The sequence below is a fragment of the Hippopotamus amphibius genome, chromosome 17 (assembly GCF_030028045.1).
Source record: "Hippopotamus amphibius kiboko isolate mHipAmp2 chromosome 17, mHipAmp2.hap2, whole genome shotgun sequence".
Taxonomy (NCBI): Eukaryota; Metazoa; Chordata; class Mammalia; order Artiodactyla; family Hippopotamidae; genus Hippopotamus; species Hippopotamus amphibius.
This window is the reverse complement of record NC_080202.1, coordinates 25,951,057-25,969,226: the sequence shown is the minus strand read 5'-3', so window position 1 is coordinate 25,969,226 and position 18,170 is coordinate 25,951,057. Positions and strand designations below refer to the sequence as shown.

The 18,170-nt window shown below is 46.0% G+C and overlaps 2 protein-coding genes and 1 long non-coding RNA gene across 3 annotated transcripts in view; 1 reads left to right on the top strand and 2 right to left on the bottom strand.

The window, feature by feature from the left end:
* Positions 1–1,137: 1,137 nt before the first annotated feature.
* On the bottom strand, positions 1,138–7,861 carry SUPT4H1 (SPT4 homolog, DSIF elongation factor subunit). Its single transcript, XM_057714394.1, has 5 exons — positions 7,749–7,861; positions 7,077–7,183; positions 2,873–2,928; positions 2,542–2,595; positions 1,138–2,111 (listed from the first exon to the last, which is right to left on the bottom strand). Exons 1-5 carry the CDS (start codon positions 7,815–7,817, stop codon positions 2,044–2,046), a joined length of 354 nt encoding a protein of 117 aa, XP_057570377.1. The 5' UTR covers positions 7,818–7,861; the 3' UTR covers positions 1,138–2,043.
* A 1,704-nt stretch (positions 7,862–9,565) lies between these two features.
* On the top strand, positions 9,566–15,585 carry LOC130839839 (uncharacterized). Its single transcript, XR_009049911.1, has 3 exons — positions 9,566–9,592; positions 12,229–12,312; positions 13,432–15,585. It is a non-coding gene; the product is annotated as an uncharacterized LOC130839839 (long non-coding RNA).
* RNF43 (ring finger protein 43) overlaps positions 15,531–18,170 on the bottom strand; it is a 58,517-nt gene continuing 55,877 nt past the window's right edge. Inside the window, 1 exon segment of the mRNA XM_057714393.1 lies at positions 15,531–16,952. Within this exon segment, the coding sequence (XP_057570376.1) occupies positions 16,909–16,952 (44 nt within the window). The 3' untranslated portion in view covers positions 15,531–16,908.

The following is an 18,170-nucleotide window of genomic DNA, read 5'->3' as shown; positions in this document are numbered from 1 at the left end:
GTTCCCAACAGGGGATGGGACTCTAGCACCTCCTCGCCGGTCTGGACTGCTGAGTGGGTTCAAGGACCAGAGAAAGCAAGAAAGCGAATTCAGATGCAGCTCCCAGGCAGAGCCCGCCAGGCACACGGAGTCTGTGAAATCCGGTCACTGCAAGCAGCCACCCCTCCCCCACAACCACCAGAGCCTGTGTCTTTCGCTTCCTGCAAGGCTGACAGTTAGGGCCCCATTCGGTGTGGGGCAGAGGCAGCGTGAGTGTGGTTATTTGTGCACTGCTCCTCTTGCCCCCCTCCCCACAACTGTTTCCATTCTCACAGAGCAGCCACGTCCGGGTCAGACACACGCAGGATGGCGGCCGGGGATTTCCAAGGGACTTTCTGAGACAGCCAGTGAAAGTTGGGTGTTGACTGCGTGGCCCAGGCACTCTTGCTAAAACCCACTTCTTCCCTCCAGGACATAAGCTCTAGCCTGGTGGGGCTGCTTCCCCAGGTTCCCTTCAGATTGAACCTGAACAACAGAAACCACCAGCCCTGGACCTTGGTCCGTTTGCTGGGCTGGGGAATTCCTTGAGAAACTCAGTTGGGATTGGGGTTAACAGACCCCTCCCCGAGCTGGAAAGCATCAGAGAAAATGGTTATGGTTTGAGGAGGACCCGTGAGTGGCGACATGAGCAGCCTGGGCCAGTCCCAGCTTCCTCCCCCGGGCTCGGGGAGGATCACTGGAGAGTCAGCATCTCTCCCTCCTTGCCACACACGTCAGGTCACAGGTAACGAGACACTGACTCACTAGCAACACCAGGTGGCTGAGAGACACAAAGCCCCAGCGCAGGCACCTCTGCGCGTGAGTCAGAGCTCAGCCTGCGCGCCAGTTCTAAGCCCCTCCCCCGCTCCCCCGCTCTTTTTGTTGATTGTATACTGTTGTACATATTGAAGAATGGCTAATAAAGGAGAGGAAATGAAGCTTACCTTTTATAAAACTTCAGTTAAACAGTTTTCACTTTGCTTTATTTTTATAATCACAAAAATCCTGAGGTAAACAGAATGTAATCACTTTTGTTTTGCAGATGGGGAAGAAGAAACTTGGGGAAATAAAAATAGGGACACTCAACAGGAATTTTTTATAGAAATTTAAGTAAATGAGAATTTATGGCAAATATTTAATTCCAAAACAAATAACACACCTTGGCCTATCATACAGCATCACTCAAGGCCCCCTTACTAGGCCAGAGAGAAAAGGAGAGGCCCACCTCCTGTGGAGGCACGAACGAGCCAGACCAAGACCCAGCAGACACCTGAGGGCCTGCGGTTAGGAACGCTGGAAAGTAGGGGAGGGGGAGGTCATGGGCACCACTGGTGGGCCTAAGGCATAGAAAGAACAGAAAAAAAAAACAAAGAAGGGGGGAAAAAAGGAATTAAACATTGTTGAGGGCAAATAATACGAAGAAGCCTCAGGATGTCTTCAAGGGACACCTGCTGTGCCAGGTCTAGAGGGGAGAAGGCTGCAACCCCCAGACCCCAGGGCTACCAGGCGGATGGGGTTGCCTAGACTCAGCACAGCAGACCTCTGAGACCCAACGAAGCTCACTAGAAAGCCTACAATCCTGGAGGCTCAGAGACAGATAATGAGAAGCAGAAGGGCCTCTGCTGCTCTGGGAAGATGCTTACTGGGCATGACCCCTTACTGTGCCCAGAGAAAGGAAGAGGGAGGCGAGGCATCTGTTATGGGCTTAAGAACATTTAACATTTATTGGCATTTGACCCAGAGTCCTGCCTGTGGGCAAGGATGCAGCCCCGGGCTGTGGCAGGAAAATCAGCACCCTACTCCCCGCTGAATTCAGTCTCTGTGAATCCACCCACCCAAACCACTCCCCACCGCAGTCCGAAGAAGGTAAAATGGCCCAAGGACACATTGTGCCGCTCTCCCAACAGCCTGCTGAGTCTCAGAATCGGAGCGTGGGACGTACTTGAAGCTCTGCCCATTTTGTCACAACAAAAAATAAGCAGAGGCAGAGGCGAGGAACGGAGACGCTGGCGGCCGTGCATCTTGCTAGGTCTTTATAGCCGTGTCTCTGGATTTGTAGGCCACTCCTCGACTTTTCAGCTCCCGCACGATCCCTGCAGCGAGAAAAGAAATGGGTCTGTGAGGAAAAAAGTCTCCAGAAGATAAGAAAGTCCCCTCGGCTGCCACTTGGCGAGGGGAGGGGGTGGTGTGTGCAAAGCAAACCGGACCGCTCATCAACCCAGCTGCTGGGCTGGCTCGTCACCCTCGAAGATCCAAGCGAGCATCTGGCAATGACTCGGTAAGAATGGGAAGAAAAAGAGACACACATTGTAGCTGTCAAAAGCAAGGGTTCTAAAGCTGGGATACCTGGGTCCAGATTCTGGCTCGTTACTTACTAGCTAGGTGATTTCTGACACATTATTTAACTTCTCTGAGCTTTGGTTCCCTCACAGAGCTGTGAGGACTGGCATTAATTCACACAAGAAACGTCCACAGAGCTTGGCACAGTAAATGAACACTGGCTGTTACTATGATTATGATTACCTTGGGGCAGGCGACCAGTGACTGACACTGCATAAACACCTGGCTTAAAGTTACCTGAAAGAGAAAAGAGACCACAGTAAGAGTGAGTTACGACGAAAGAGCAAATGTAAGCTTAAGCGAAAAATGAAAAAATGCTGCAACTCCAAGAAAAGAGCAATCACTTCTTTTGGCTACAAGTGTTAAATGACAGAGCACAGGACACTTTCCTTGGCTTTCCTGCAACCCCATCTTTCTCACTCTGGGGCTACTACCCACGGACTGAAGACTCCCCCACCCCCACCCCGGCCCTCACAACACACCAGGCAGGATAAAGAGAAAGGGAGACACTCACTGACTCGCTGCCACTTGGAGACCCAGCTGTCCTCGGGGCTCATCATCGCAATGATTCTAGGAAGGGGAAAGAAACAGAGGCGCCTGAGTCGCCTCTGCTAGAGAACAGAGACCAAGGGAACCGCCCCCTCCCCTCTCCGTTCTCAGCCAGCACAACAGTTCTGGGAGAGGAAACCTAGGAAAAAGCCAAGTATTGCGTTTCTACTAGAAATCAGGGAAAGCCGAGCCCTAGTGCTGGGAAGGGACTGACTCAGAGTACTGACAAAGATCCTTTGCACTTATGTCCCTGGCCCACCAGTCACAGGTCAGTCATCATTCCCCAAAAACTCTCTCGTCAGGCTCAAAAGCATCCTGGGCCTACTAATTCCTTAGGAAATGGGACCGCTTTTGAGGTAGAAGGCATTACTGATTACAACCAACAAGACCACTGAGGGCTGGGGCCTAGGGCAAAGGGGAGGGTGAGTCAAAACCATGGGTCCCCTACTAGAAACAAGTTAGATTTAACCAAGCTCTGCCTTTAATGAGCTGTACAGCCTGACACACATATGGAGACCTCCCTCAGAATTTCATCAGTAAGATGAAACTAAAAGGTTGAGCTTATACATGAAAAACCCTAGCACAGAGTAGGTGCTAAATGAACATCAGCTGTCCTTTATTACCCTAGGCATTCTTCCCAGGGTAGCTCTAATCCCAGAGCACAGGCAACAGAAAGCCTACATGAGGGCCAAAAGCCTGCTACTGAGCATGACAGGTATGCAGCTGGTGCTTTCAGAAGCTACAGAGGTCACTATACCCCAATAAAAAAAAATTAATTAATTAAAAAAAAAGAAGCAGCTACAGAGGTCATTTTCGCCATTCTCCCATTCAATCAAATGCTTACTGATTGCCTCCTGGGGCAGATCTGTACCAGGCACTGATATTTGCTGACTACCTCCTCAGTATCCATTCCTCCTTCTCTTGGTAGCAATCTTGGATTCTTATTTGGGAAGCCTCCCTCCCCATCCAAATCCTACATTCTCAGCCATCTGCTTTGAGTGGAACTGACCCCATCTCCAGGGGTGGCAAGTAGGGAAACACTTGCCCTGGCCTGGCAGACCAATCTGGGGTAGGCATGTACGCAGGCCATTCTCTTGACCAAAAGTATACTCTCCTCTGTCCTTCACAAGCTATCCTTTCAGCCTTACAGTGCCTGTTAGCCAACCTTATGATTTAACTTAAACAGAATCCCCACCATTCTCCACACATACCAAGGTTTTCCCACCCCATGCTTTTGCTCAAGTCAATCCCTTTGTTTAGAATGCTTTGTCTACCTTCCTCTCATCTCAATCTCCTCAAAAGTCCTCTACTTCTTTCTTTAATTAGGAGCCTGATTCATATGCTATCTCCTCCACTTCTGCCTGAGTTCATCAAGCCCTCCTCTGATCCCCTTTAGCCTTTGATACACTCACTCTTCAAATCCTAATATGCACCAGAATACATAAATAACTCCTGCAACTCAACAACAAAAACCAAAAACCTGATTCAAAAATGGGCAAAAAACTCTGCTTGCTCAGTTCTGTCATCAATTCAATTCTTAAGGAATTCAAAGAGAATGACAGCCTAACCTGGACACATGCAACTACTGTGCCCAGACTCTGATAACTGGTCATAACCTTTTGCTTTTTAATTGAACATAGCATAGCATGCTTCAGAACCCTTTGACAATCCTTTAGTAAGACACTAACACTATCAGAATTGTCACTTAATGTAAAACCCAGAACCATGGCCCAAAGCAGGCATCCTCAGACACTTCTTGCTTAGGAACTGTAGCTATTACCACATTTTTGTAGTTGAATTATATTTAAAAAGACATTTTTCCAAAGATATACAAATGGCCAGTAAGCACATGAAAAGATGCTCAACATCACTAATCATTAAGGAAATGCAAATTAAAATCACAATAAAATACCAATTAATACCCAATAGGGTAGCTATTATCAAAAACAAAAAATAGAAAGTAACAAGTGCTGACAAGGATGTGGAGAAACTGGAACCCTTGTACTCTGCTGGAGGGAGTGTAAAATGCTGCTGCTATAGAAAACAGTATGGCAGTTCCTCAGAAGGTTAAACACAGAATAATCCAGCAATCCCACTTCTGGATATAAACCCCCAAAGTGAAAGTAGGGACTTGAACGGGTATTTGTAAACCCATGTTCATGGCAGCATTATTCCTAACATCCAAAAGGTAAAAGCAATCCAAGTGTCCATTGACAGATGCATATAAATAAAATGTGGTACATACACAAAATGGGATATTATTAAGCTTAAAAAGGAAATTCTGACACATGCTACAACATGGATAAACCTTGAAGACATGCTATGTGAAATAACCCAATCACAAAAGCACAAATATTGTATGATTCCACTTATATGAAGTATCTAGAGTAATCAAATCACAGGGAAAGTAAAATGGTGGTTGCCAGGGAAGGAGGGGAGGAGGAAATAAGAAGATGAAAAAAGTTCTGGAGGGACTTCCCTGGCGGTCCAGTGGTGAAAGGTTAAGACTCTGTGCTCACTTCCTATGCAGGGGGTGGGAGTTTGATCCCTGGTTGGGGAGCTAAGATTCCACATGTTGTGAGGCAAAAACAACAACAACAACAAAGTTCTGGCGATGGCTGGTGGTAACAGTTGCACAAAAATATGAATATATGTAATGCCGCTGAATGGATTCTACACTTAAAAATGGTAAAATTTTTTATGTATATTTTACCAGAATTAAAAAAAAAAAAAAACCCTAACATGCAAAACTTTACGCTGTGTCTCTTAGTAGTGTCTCACTGTGTGACCCCTGCGTCTCTCACAGCAGCCGCAGACGGGAGTCGCCGGATGGTAACGGTGCTAACAAACGAACGAAAGAACTGCTGTTACCTGAGGGTGCACACGCACGCGTACCTATGCGCAAAGTAAAGCTTCCACGACACCTTTTTTGCTCAATCCTTTACTCTTCCTTAAAGGCAAACAAAGGAAGAATGAAGTTGGCCCACCCTGAAGGAACTTTAGCAAGCATTGGTTTGGGCAGTTTGCATGTAAACCTTTAATTGGCCTAGAGACCAAAAGAAAATTAATAGTACCTTCTTAACCCCCAAAGAATACTGCCCTCTGGCTCCTCCCTTGGGGAAGGAAAGTTGAGACCTAGCCACTTATGCTTCTCTCATTCCCCTTCCCCCAGGCGAGGCGGGGCGGGGCGGGGGGGGGGGGGGGTGGGGGGCGTCTCACAAAGGGAAAACTTCTCATGGTACCTTTTACAGTTATCTGAAAGCATCAGCTTTGGGGTCAAAATTTACCCTTCATTTTCAAAAAGGATCTTCAGACATTCAACAAACATGTATTAAGCATCCACCACCTTCCAGACCCTATGCCAGGTCATGGTGCATGGAGATAAACACAGTTCCTACCAGCAATGAGCTAATAGTCTAGTGAAGAACTGTCCAGTGGAATTATAATGAAAGCCACACAAGTCATTTTTAACTTTTCTGTAGCCACGCTGAAGGAGTAGAGACAAAAAAAGTGAAATTACCTTCAATAATATATTTCATTTAACCCAATATATTCAAAGTGTTATTATTCTGGCATGTGATTTAAACAAAACAAAACAAAAAAATCAAGGTATTTTACATTCTTTTTCCTTGTGCTGAGTCTTTGAAATCCAGTGCACACTTTACAGGTAAAGCATATCTCAATTTGGACTAGCTACATTCACATGCTCAATGCCACACACAGCTAGCGGCTACTGTACTGAACAGCACAGGACTAGTTTGTCTCAAAATAACTTTGAAACCAACTAGGATTAGGGTCTCAAGAATCTGTCCACGTTTACTTGGTGGGATGGCGGTAATGTAGAAGAATGAATGCAGCAATCTAAAGGGCTTACCCAGGACTTGGTGGTGCAGTGAAGTGAACCCGCCCCAATTCAGGGGACACAGATTTGAGCCCTGGTCTGGGAAGATCCCACATGCCCTGGAGCAACTAAGGCCGTGCGCCACAACCACTGGGCCTGCGCTCTAGAGCCCGCAAGCCACAACAAGAGAAGCCACCACAATGAGACACCTATGCACTGCAACAAAGAGTAGCCCCCACTCTCAGCAACTAGAGAAAGCCTTCACACAGCAAAGACCCAACGCAGCCAAAAATTAATTTTAAAAAAAATTTTAAAAAAAAGGGCTTACCCATCAAAAGACGAGCTGGTGCAATCATATACCATTTCTCGGTTACCCTTCATCTGAAGGTATGCATCACAGTTGTCACAACCATCATATTCAAACTGGTCTATAGTCTGGAGGGGGGAAAAAAGGAGACACATGAGCATGAACAAGGCCAAAAAAAAGAGGTAGCTTTTTCCATACTTCTACCGGGTCAAGTACAAAGCTCCCCACGTTGGTTCTGTCTCATCAGGTCCCCCACCCTCCATTCCTACAGCCCCTTTCCTAAGTTCCACTCTCATAATCCTTCTTCTCTTGTTCCCAATTGCGTTTTACTTACCCTTTTCCTAAGTCCCCTTGGGGTCAGGCACCTTCTCCCACTATTCCCTCAGCTGCAGATCTCCACCCTCCTCCAATTCCCAATGCGCCAACACACGCTCACTGAACGGCTCGAAAACGTCAGGCCTGTGCTGGGAGCTTAAGTTGCAAAGGCATGTGAGACCACCCCGGTCCACGGCCCCAAGACCTGACTGCGTTCCTACCGACGTAAATGATGGCCTCCTGCTGCTTGCCACGTCCCCTGCCACCCTCTGGGTCCTGGACCTGACTTCTCTCTTCACTGTTCCCCTAGCCCTGTTCCACCCTCTTTCCCCCAGCTTATTCCTCCATCGCCCGTACAACCAGGTCTCCGACAGACACCTTGACCAGCGAACACAGCAAACATGCCCGCAGATGCCGCAAATCCTTCGGCACCGTCTCCAGAGCCATCCTCTCCCAAGGAAGAACAGCGAAGAAATGAGCCACAGCCTCCTCTGGCAGGAAGTAAATAGTAAGTTACCCAGAATGCCCACACTTCCGGTTCTCAGACTTCCTCTTCCGGCGTGGGAGGCCACAGGCCCCGCCCCTCCCCCCGCCTTAGGAGATGGTTTCTCCCGCCAGGAGGCGGGGCCGGCCGGGAGTCACCTGGGCCGGCGCGCGCCCCCGCCACCTGGGCCGGCGCGAGGGCCAAGCCGGGCGGCCGTTAGGCCTGTGGGCGGGGCCCGTGGGGGAGGGGCGGCGCGCTTGGCGCCTGCGCGGGAGCGCGCCGCGGCCGGGGCGGGATCCTACCGCTCGGGCCGCTTGATCCGGGCCGCTTGATCCAGGCAGCTGGCACCCGGCCGGTCCCCTGGAGGAGCCTAGATGACAGCAAAGGTTCTTTTTTGTCGTCCTATTTTAAAAGCGCAGGGCCACAGAGTCCAGTGTCTCCCTGTGGATTATCTCCGCAGAGACGAGAAGAAAACCAGGGACCGGCCCCTCCTCCTTCCTGATAGGGAGGGCCCCTGATTGGGTTTCCACAGGAATGCTGGCCTGTGAGCGGAAGGCCAGAAAAAATGCGTGTTTAATTATTTCTAAAAACTCTGTATGTACGGTTCCTCGTTTCAGCTGCTGATTTACGCTTTGTGCAGCATTTAGCAGTTAGATACAGTTCCTTTACTTCAGATCATCTGTAAGAGATTGTGTCCTTTTTATTTATTTTTTTCCCCATTTCCCTCTATAGGAAGCTAAATGCCTTGCTTTCTGGTTCAGAGCTGGGCACCAGACAGCGACCACCTCTAAGAAACCTTTCCTGGAGGAGCAGAAATGTGCTTTGTGAGGAGAAGAGTAAAAGCCTCTCCAGGCCCTGTGAAATTCTTCATACCGACATAGCTCCAGCTCTCTTGAGCCTCACAATAGTCCCATGTGTAGGAGAGGACAGTTATTTGCGTTTATCTGAATTGGAGCTTTGGGATATAAATAGATAGTTTCAGGCCCTGCTGTTCTATCTTCCCAACCAGGCCTCCTAAATTGAAACTGAGCTTCTTCAAGGCTGGTCTGCTGCTGGGGCCGGTCCCATTCCGTGTTCAAATGGGCTCTGTGACTGGGGTTAGTGTAATAGGGAAGAGCTAAGTTGGACTCCTTGTTGGATCTGTTTCTTTGACTTTAACCTTTGCTTTTCATTGCTTTTGTTATTATAATCCTACATAATGGCCTGGCTCATAGAACCCTGCCTACCTGTGAATGGCTGCAAAAAGAAGACATTAATACATTCCCTCCCCAGGCCAGTCATTTCAGGAGATGTTTTGCAAGACTGATGGCACTTTTACTTTACTTCCCCACCATCTCTCCCTCTCTGATTCTATAAGAGAAACTGGCATGTAGACCCCGGTAAGATTTTTTTTTTTTTTGGAGACACTATCTTCTCCAAAGGTAGAGACCAGACTGCCATCTTCTCGGTCTGCCGGCTTGCCCAATAAAATTGTATTCCTTGCCTCAACACCTCATCTCTGATTCATTGCCCTGTTGTGTGGCAAGCAGCGTGAGCTTGGACTTGGTTAAAATTTTTGGCTTAGCCTTGATGCTCATGGCTAGCCGGCCCCGGTCAGAGGCAAGGCCCAGCAGCTGCTAGGACCATTTTTCCTAAGGATCTTCCCTTCAAAGTTACCTGAAGCAGTACCGGCTACCCCAGCGCTCGGCAGTTGAAGCAAGGAACTGACCAACTTCTGCAAGTCCACAGACTGAATTTTGTAGGGTAAATCTATCCAACTCCGTAACCGGTTCGTTTGTCTTGGTTTTGTCTTGTTTTGGTTTTGTGTATCCTTTTGTGTTACGAGTCGATGGACTCGATTTTGTAGGGTAAGTCTCTCCAATGTACACACTGGGAACATATTCCTCTCTCAATTTGGCCTTTTCCTTTACGGGATAACCCAAGTTGTTTGATTGGAGTACCCTGACTGGACTCTACATGATTTTGGGAACCCCTACGTTGGGAATGGATTGGCTGGTTTTCGTCTTGGTTTTGTCTTGGTTTTATGTGCATCGATGCTAGAATTTGTTTGGGCCTTTTGTGTTGGAATTTGTTTGCATCTTTTGTGTTTTGCTGTTATCAAACTTATAAAAATGGGAAATATTAGATAAATGGGCAAAACATAGCCATGAGCCTATGACTAAGAAAGACATGATATACTATTGTAATCAGGTGTGGACCCAATATATGTTAGGATCAGAAGAATGATGGCCCCTGAATGGCTCACTCAGTTATTATATCATCTCACAGTTAGTGTTTTGCAGAAGAGCGGGGAAAAGAGATGAGATTCCATATGTAGAAGCATTTATGCTATTGCATCAGGAGGAAAAGGAGTCAGAGGACTGCCACCTTATGGTGCAGCAATCTGAAAGAAAACCTAAGAGAGAACTATTCTACAAGGGGAAGAGGGAGAAAATGAGAGTGGGGACGTATTGCTCCAGAACATAAACCCCCTCCAGCCTATCCAGCTTCCCCAGTGGCCAAGCAGGCTGCTCCGGCAGTTATTCCAACTGCCCCCCTCCATGCTGCCGTTATGTTCACCGCCTCCTGTTTCCCCTACATGTGGGGATCAAGTAGAATTTTCTTTGTTAACTCCCAGAGCACAGGGACCTGGTTTAGTTTCACCATCTAAGACCCGACAGCGCACCCAATTTGGACCAGGAGCCACTTCTGCAGCAGGGCAATTTCCCTTGCCCCAATATCCTGTAAGAGGCCAGGGGACTCTTGGACGTGAGGCATCCGATTCTGATTTCCCCATAGGAGCCCTGGGTAACACTAACAGTGGGGAACAAGTTGATTAACTTTCTAATAGATATGGGTGCCACATATTCTGTGGTAAACACCAAGGTGGCACAGAAAACATCTCTGTCTATCCCGGTCATGGGAGTTTCTGGAGAAGTACAAAACCGTTTGTTCTTACAACTCTAGAAGAACAACTAGGGGACCTCACCCTACAGGGCCATGGATCCCAAACGGACGTCGATCCTTCCTCTCCCAAGGTACAGGCCCTTTTGGCTAGGCATTTCATGGACCAGTCTGTCCCAGACATCAGGCGCAAAATTCAGAAAGCAACTGCTGGTCCTTAGTGCAGTGTCAAATTGGCTTATTCAGTTTTCAATAATAGGGATATGGCTGAAAAGGCTGAACGCACTCAAAGAAATATGCAGGAGGCCCAAATGATTGCAATGGCTTTGTCTGCTTGGAGACTAACAAAGAGGAAACAAAATCATCCTAGGAGAAACTTGCCTGTATCTTTGAGATGCAAAATGTCCTATCTGGTCTTCTCAGAAACCCTTATCTCTGCCATCTTTTTAAAATGCAAATTTTAAAAAAGAGGGTACGGTAACTTAGAATTTGATTTGTTTTCTATAAAAATTAGTAAAAAGGGTTTAGCCATCTAGCTAAACAAATCAATTGAGCTTGATTTGTTCTATCTGCCAGAAACCCAATCTTAAACCTTTAAACCCAATCATAAACCTTTAAACCCAATCTTAACCTCTTGTGAACCTTTTGTAAACGGATGGGTTTTTACATTGCTATACCTGACTCGGGGCTGAAATTTTGAAATGAGAACTATGAGGTCTCTCTGTGTGTATGTGTGTTTGTCTTTGGATAAGATTGTTGAGATTACTTTGTAAGTGATCTCTATTTAATTGGCTTAAAAAAAAGGTAAGTGCTTACAAATCTATTCTAAATACAAGAGAAATTAAGCTAAATGAATTTCAGGCTCACGTGAACTGGGACATATTTAGTATTAATATTTGTTTGTTGATCTAATTAATATAGATGTGTTTAGAGCCATCAACATTTAGTACTTTCATTGCACCTAAGTTTAATAGAAGTTAAATGAAATCTTATTCTATCTGTTGCAAATTTGTCAGCAAGAAAAATAACCTGACATGATGAAATGTAAATGAGAGTAAATGTAAATGAGATAAGAGCTTTTAGATAAACTATAAGAATAATTATGTTCTTAAAAATCATCTAGAATTAGATTTTGGTAACTATTACTTGTCTCTTGGTTTTCGCTAGAAATTAAGGTTTTTAAGAGTCAGGGATTCTAATTTAAATACATAATTAAAGCTACTGAAAATAATAAAACATTTCAGTATGGTAGAATGTGTGCTTTTAGTTAAAGGATGAGGAATGGAATTACATTTTACTGAGAAAGTTTTGTACATGATCAGGATTAATTAAATTTAGATTGAAATTAATTAAGTAAATGGATTTTGTTAAGTAAGCTAATACAAGACTGGAATTTGATCTGTTAAAAATGCTCCTTTTTTTTTTTTTTTTTTTTTTTTTTTTTAAATTGGCTGTGTTGGGTCTTCGTTGCTGTGCACGGGCTTTCTCTAGCTGCAGTGAACGGGGCTACTCTTCGTTATGGTGCTCAGACTTCTCATTGTGGTGGCTTTTCTTGTTGCTGAGCATGGGCTCTAGGTGCGTGAGCTTCAGTAGTCGTGGCACTCGGGCTCAGTAGTTGTGGCTCAAGGGCTTCAGAGCACAGGCTCAGCAGTTGTGGCCCACAGACTTAGTTGCTCCACGGCACGTGGGATCTTCCTGGACCAGGGATCAAACCGTATCCCCTGCATTGGCAGGCAGATTCTTAACCACTGTGCCACCAGGGAAGTCCCCCAAAATGTTCTCTTTAAATAACAGATTGTGTGAGTTTCTGTGCCCTTAGCTGATATATATTTGTTTTCTTTCAGTCGTTTTGTGACTTTGGTTAAATGAGTAAGTATTGTCTTACAGTGACCTACAGTCTTGTGTTTTAAAATCTTTTTGATATTTTTAACAAACTTCCTAAGTATCAAAATCTGACTAAAGCTTTTTAGCCTCCAGCTGACTCTGGGATACTTCAAAAGAACATCTCTGAGACATCTCAGAGAGAGATGTCAAACTAAGTTTATTTAGTATGTTAAGTTACTTCAAAAACATTGTCAAGTGATTGAGATGAACCTTAGGTTATAGTGTGTGGATGTCACTTATATAGATACTCCAAAATTTCTATGGAATCCCTAACATCTGATGTGTTATCAATCATAATGCTAGTTATCCTAAAATGTTATATCCAAGTTTCCTGCTAATTGTATTGTACTCAAATCTTTTACCATGCTATTTTAAGTTTTGTCCTGATGCTTTTACAAAATGAAGATTTTCAAGAAGACTGATAAAAAGGAAATTTTTTACAAATATAAGTTTCTGATAGCCTTTAGATAGTATCACTGGACTGGGTAACATGAGAAAACTGATAGGAAGCCTGATTATTTCATCCAAATCAATGGGAATTAATTACATGAGACTGAATGAACTGGTAAATATGATTTATAACTTTATGACTTTGGGAAATATACTTGCTTTAACCTCTGTTTTTCAGAAAAACCTTTCCTCTTATGCTACTACCTACAACAAGTTGATAAAGTATGCTTTTGTAAACAAAGACGAAACATTTATTTTTTTCCCTCTACCTGATCCTGCCGGAATTTGGTGTCTCCATCTGTCTCTCCTGTGGACTTGATATTATGCTAATCATTGTTTTAATTTGTTCTTTATTTCCAGATTGTTTGTGCTTTGTGTCTCCCTGCTGCACCGTCTTTGTCAATGTTACTAGCTGCATTTCATATCCTATTTTATAGGACTGTTGTCTTTTTACAATACCCAATATGTAACCAGGCCTCCAACAAAACTTCTATGGCTAAACATCTTAAAGAAATAGATCACACTTATAACATAAAGTAATTGTAGTGATGTGATTCTAGGTATGGGAAGAAGCAACAAGGGAAAATGTCTCCTGGATTATAATTAGACAGAGGATCCAGAGAATCTTTAATTATCAATAGGGCTTAATCCAAAAATTAGCACCTGGAGTGGCATATCAAGAGTTTTCACCTGACCTGGGATGAGTCTCCCAGCACCATGGGACAAAATTTGACCATGAAATGTCTCCCAAATATTGATCAAATTCATGACCAAGAGGAGAGGATCAGTCATCAGCGGGCTCAGCCCTCCAACATGAGCCAGTGAGCCCTGAGCAAACTCAGAATGTAAAAATACAGGATTCAGGCCCCAGACAGCTGTGGTACATATGAAAAAATGATTTCAGTAAGCCCAGACTCTTGCATCTTTCCATACATAGAAAAATGCTAAATTCCTTAACTTGAGATGCAGCCTCTTGGGCTTGAAGCCCTCAAAATTCCTGATAACTCTCAACTTTTAGGTTGTGAATATTTTAAAATCTACGGGTGAAAAGTAGACACGAAGTGGAACAAAAGACAAATCTCAACATTTGGAACACTGACACCAATGGCGGACACTCCTGGAAAGATCCATCTGCCGGGACAGAACGTTGTCACCCCTTCTTCCACAAGATTGTGGACACTGACCATGGGGAACGGTAACAGGGAAGAGCTAAATCGGACTCCCTGTTGGATCTGTTTCTTTGACGTTAACCTTTGCTTTCCAATGCTTTTTTTTTTTTAAATTATTTATTTATTTATTGGCTGCATTGTCTTTGTTGCTGTGTGCAAGCTTCCTCTAGTGGGGGCTACTCTTTGTTGTAGTGATCAGGCTTCTCATTGCAGTAGCTTCTCTTGTTGCGGAGCATGGGCTCTAGGCGTTCGGGCTTCAGTAGTCGTGGCATGAGGGCTTCAGTAGTTGTGGCTCACGGGCTCTAGAGCACAGGCTCGGTAGTTGTGGCATGCAGGCTTAGTCGTTCTGCAGCACGTGGGATCTTCCTGGACCAGGGCTTGAACCCCAGCCCCCTGCACTGGTAGGCAGATTCTTAACCATGTGCCACCAGGGAAGTCCCTCGTTGCTTTTGTTATTACAGTCATACATAATGGCCTGCCTCAGAGAACGCTGCCCACCTGTGAGTGGCTGCAGAAAAGAAGAAATTAACACATCCCTTCCCCAGGCTAGTCATTTCAGGAGATGTTTTTGCAAGACTGATGGCACTTTTACTTTACTTCCTCACCGCCTCTCCCTCTCTATTCTCCCTCTCTGATTCTATTAAAAAAACTGGCCTCCAGACCCCGATAAGATGGTTTTGTTTGGAGACACTAGTCTGCCATCTTCTCAGTCTGCCGGCTTTCCAGAAAGTCCTGTTCCTTGCCTCAGCACCTTGTCTCCGATTCATCAGCCTGTCGTGCGGCAAGCAGAGCTAGCTTGGTCTCAGTAATGTTAGGATGTTCTCTATCACTGAGACCAAATCAGTGACGTTAGGATGTTCTCCATCACTGCATACTTCTACTTTGGAACACAGTTCTCTCTGTTGTCTCATGGGGGCGCTCCAACAACTCTGTGAAGTGGGCCCATTTCATGGGTGGAAAAAGTAAGGCACAGAGTATTTGGTCAGGGTCACAAAGAAAGTCACTGAAGCATTACAGAGTATGAAGTAAACTACTATAATAGTATTGGTAACACACTGAAGCACAATGAGAATCCAGTCATGCTTTCTCTTGCCCTGATCTCACTAAACCAGGCTTTTAGGGGCTTATAAGCCATTTCTTGTTGCCAAGCCTACCACTCTACTCTGTCCTTGCATAAATCAGAGCCTAGCCTCTGATGTGAGGAATAATTTATCTCTGCCCACGTAGAAGACAAAGTTGTTACCCTGAGTGACAGTCATGACAGAATAAAACCACGAGACCAGATCGAATTTATGGATAAATATATTAGCAAATAAATACATTTCTCAACATAGTGCCTGATTCAAGCGTCTTTCTGTCTGTTCAGATATAAATACCCACGTGGGTGCCTACGTGCTAGTTCCCCACTGACTCTGAGGGAAGAAGATTCCCAGGTGGGGTCCTGGCCCACTTTGCTCCCACATTCACATTCCAAATGGGATAATGCCTGAGGGGCCAGCAATGGTCCAACTGCCTGGGGTGAATGTCACCCTGAGGAGGCCCCTCAGCCCTTGCCCACTCAACACCAGCTGCCCAGGCCAGGCTTCCTGCTCCAACTCCACTCTTTCCTGTGTGTCTCTGGCCTGCATGGCTTAAACTGGGAAGCTGGGCCTCTCGGCCATCTAATTCCAAGGGCCCCATATTACTTCTCCTTTGTTCTCCCCTGTTCCCTATCCCTGCTCTGAGAAAAAACGCCCAGAGAAAAATTCCTTGTTCAGCTGTAATTCTGCCTTTTCTACTTCATGCCTTCCTCTCTCTTCCTGAGTAGAGTCCAGCAGAAATGCTCTTCTTTCCACCTGCTTTGGGACTTTGAGATAGGAGATCTCCAAGGAAGAATTATTCCCTTCCCACTACCCTCACTCCTCCCCCAGAGGAACTGGGGCTGCTGCAGTGACAAGGGGGTTTGAAGATCAGAGGCATCAGCCCAGGTTCTTCAAAGTGCTGTACCACCTCAGCCTCCCCTCTGACTTAATATAGTGGATCTGACAAGTACAGACAAGGAGGGGAAAACATCCTCCCTTATGCACCAGGGTAGGCCCTGCCTGGTGAAGCTGCAAAGCCCCTCTTTTTAGGGCTCAGGGCTCACCTACGCTCCTGATCTTTTTGCAAAGAAGGAAAATGATAAGAACCAGGGTTGCTACTGACGTGGCGGCCTTACCAAGGAGGAGCCAAAGCTGGTGTGCAGGACTCTCCCAAGGAAGGAGGTGAGAAGGGGTCATGCATTCAGCTGGACCCACTTGCTGGTATGAACATGAAGCTTGGAATGAGGGAGACCTGCTGGGGCTTGGGAAGGAGCACCATCTTTATAACACCTATCTACCCATACCTAGCTTCCTGCTCTTGAAAAGTCCCAGCCTGCAGGGGAGCTGCAAGTGGTAGCTGGTTGCCTGGCTGGACACAGACTTGCTGCACTGCAGATGGTTCTGCAGACAAGGTCTGGAGCTGGGAGCAGAAGACACCACCTCCTGCCGCCCACCATCACCACTCCTCTGCCAGTGGTTCCAGGAAGTATGGCAAAAAAGAGGGGTGTTCTGTGAGGTTTTTTCTTTTCTCAGGAGCAGGACTCTGTGCCAGGTAGGGCCCCAAGTTGTCTGGCGAGTACTCTTGGTTGGAGCTAGGCCTGAACATCTCACACGGCCTGTTCACACAGCTCCTCCAGCTCCTCTTCTGAGCCTGCATTTAGGGAGAGAGGAGGAAAGAGGTCACTCAGGGTCAGGCAGTCTCTTGCTTGTTCCACGGGTCAGAGTACGGCTGGGAGGGAACTACAGAGAGGCAGGAGCAGGGAATGGGTCCAGAAGGGGAGATGAGATTGAAAGCTGAGAGGGGTCCCCGCTGGGACACAGGGGAGAGAAAAACAAATCTAGAGAAAGAGATACATATATAGCAACCAGTGTGTTACCAATGCTTACTATTCATTCATTCACCCAATAAATATTTATTAAGCACTTGTGGATCTGGCCTGCTACCATGTGCCAAATAGAAGACCAAAAGGACTAAGCAGGGACCTGACAACCTTGTAGGAGAAAAGCTGTGCATGTAAGTGGCAATTATGCCAGTGGGGCAGGACTGGGGTCATAAAAGATGAATTGAGGAAGGAGAAAGATCATGTCCAAGTGGAGCATCAAGAAGGGCTTCCTGAAAATGGAGACAAATGAGCTGGTCCTGCAGGAACAGGGAACAATTAGATTTACAGGAATAGGAAGGCAGCAGAATATTCTGGGCTGCAGAAACTGTAGGAAGTGTTTACCTAGTTTGGCTAAAGCTTGGAGCAGGGGAAGGGAAGGGGAAGAGTGGAAAATAAGGTTGGGAAGGAAGATGGGAGCTAGCTGGTACTAGAGCCTTGAAGGCCAAACCGGGGTGGACTTTACTGCAAACAAAACAGAATATTTGAAGATATCTAGACAGTTTTTTTGAGGAGGATGACCCTGGCAGCAGAATGGAGGGCAGGTGAGCAGGGTCATTGCTCTGCACGGCTCTATAGGACACGACACTGATGTGCAGTGCCCGGCCTTCACAGCCCTGTGAGAGGGAAGGGAGAGCCAGGAGGCTCCCGCCTTGATCTTTAGTCTGCATCTAAGACATGGGCACGGGCCATGAGTACTGGAGGAGAGTATGGTAAAGCCAGCAGAGATAATGTTAACAGAACCTGGCATGGAATGGATTTGAAGAGCAGGGCAAAGGGAGGCAATTGAAACTATGAGGGTGAGTCAAAAATTATCTGAGAGTGCGGACAATTTTTGACTCTTGTAGTTACGAGTTTGGGAGAGAGGAAAGGTGGTAGCACTGAAAGTATACACATGACAGGATCCAAATGGAACCATCAAATACATGGCCCAAGTCTGCATTACATGGCCATATGGAAGCAACTGTTTTCTATCCTGTAACAGTTTG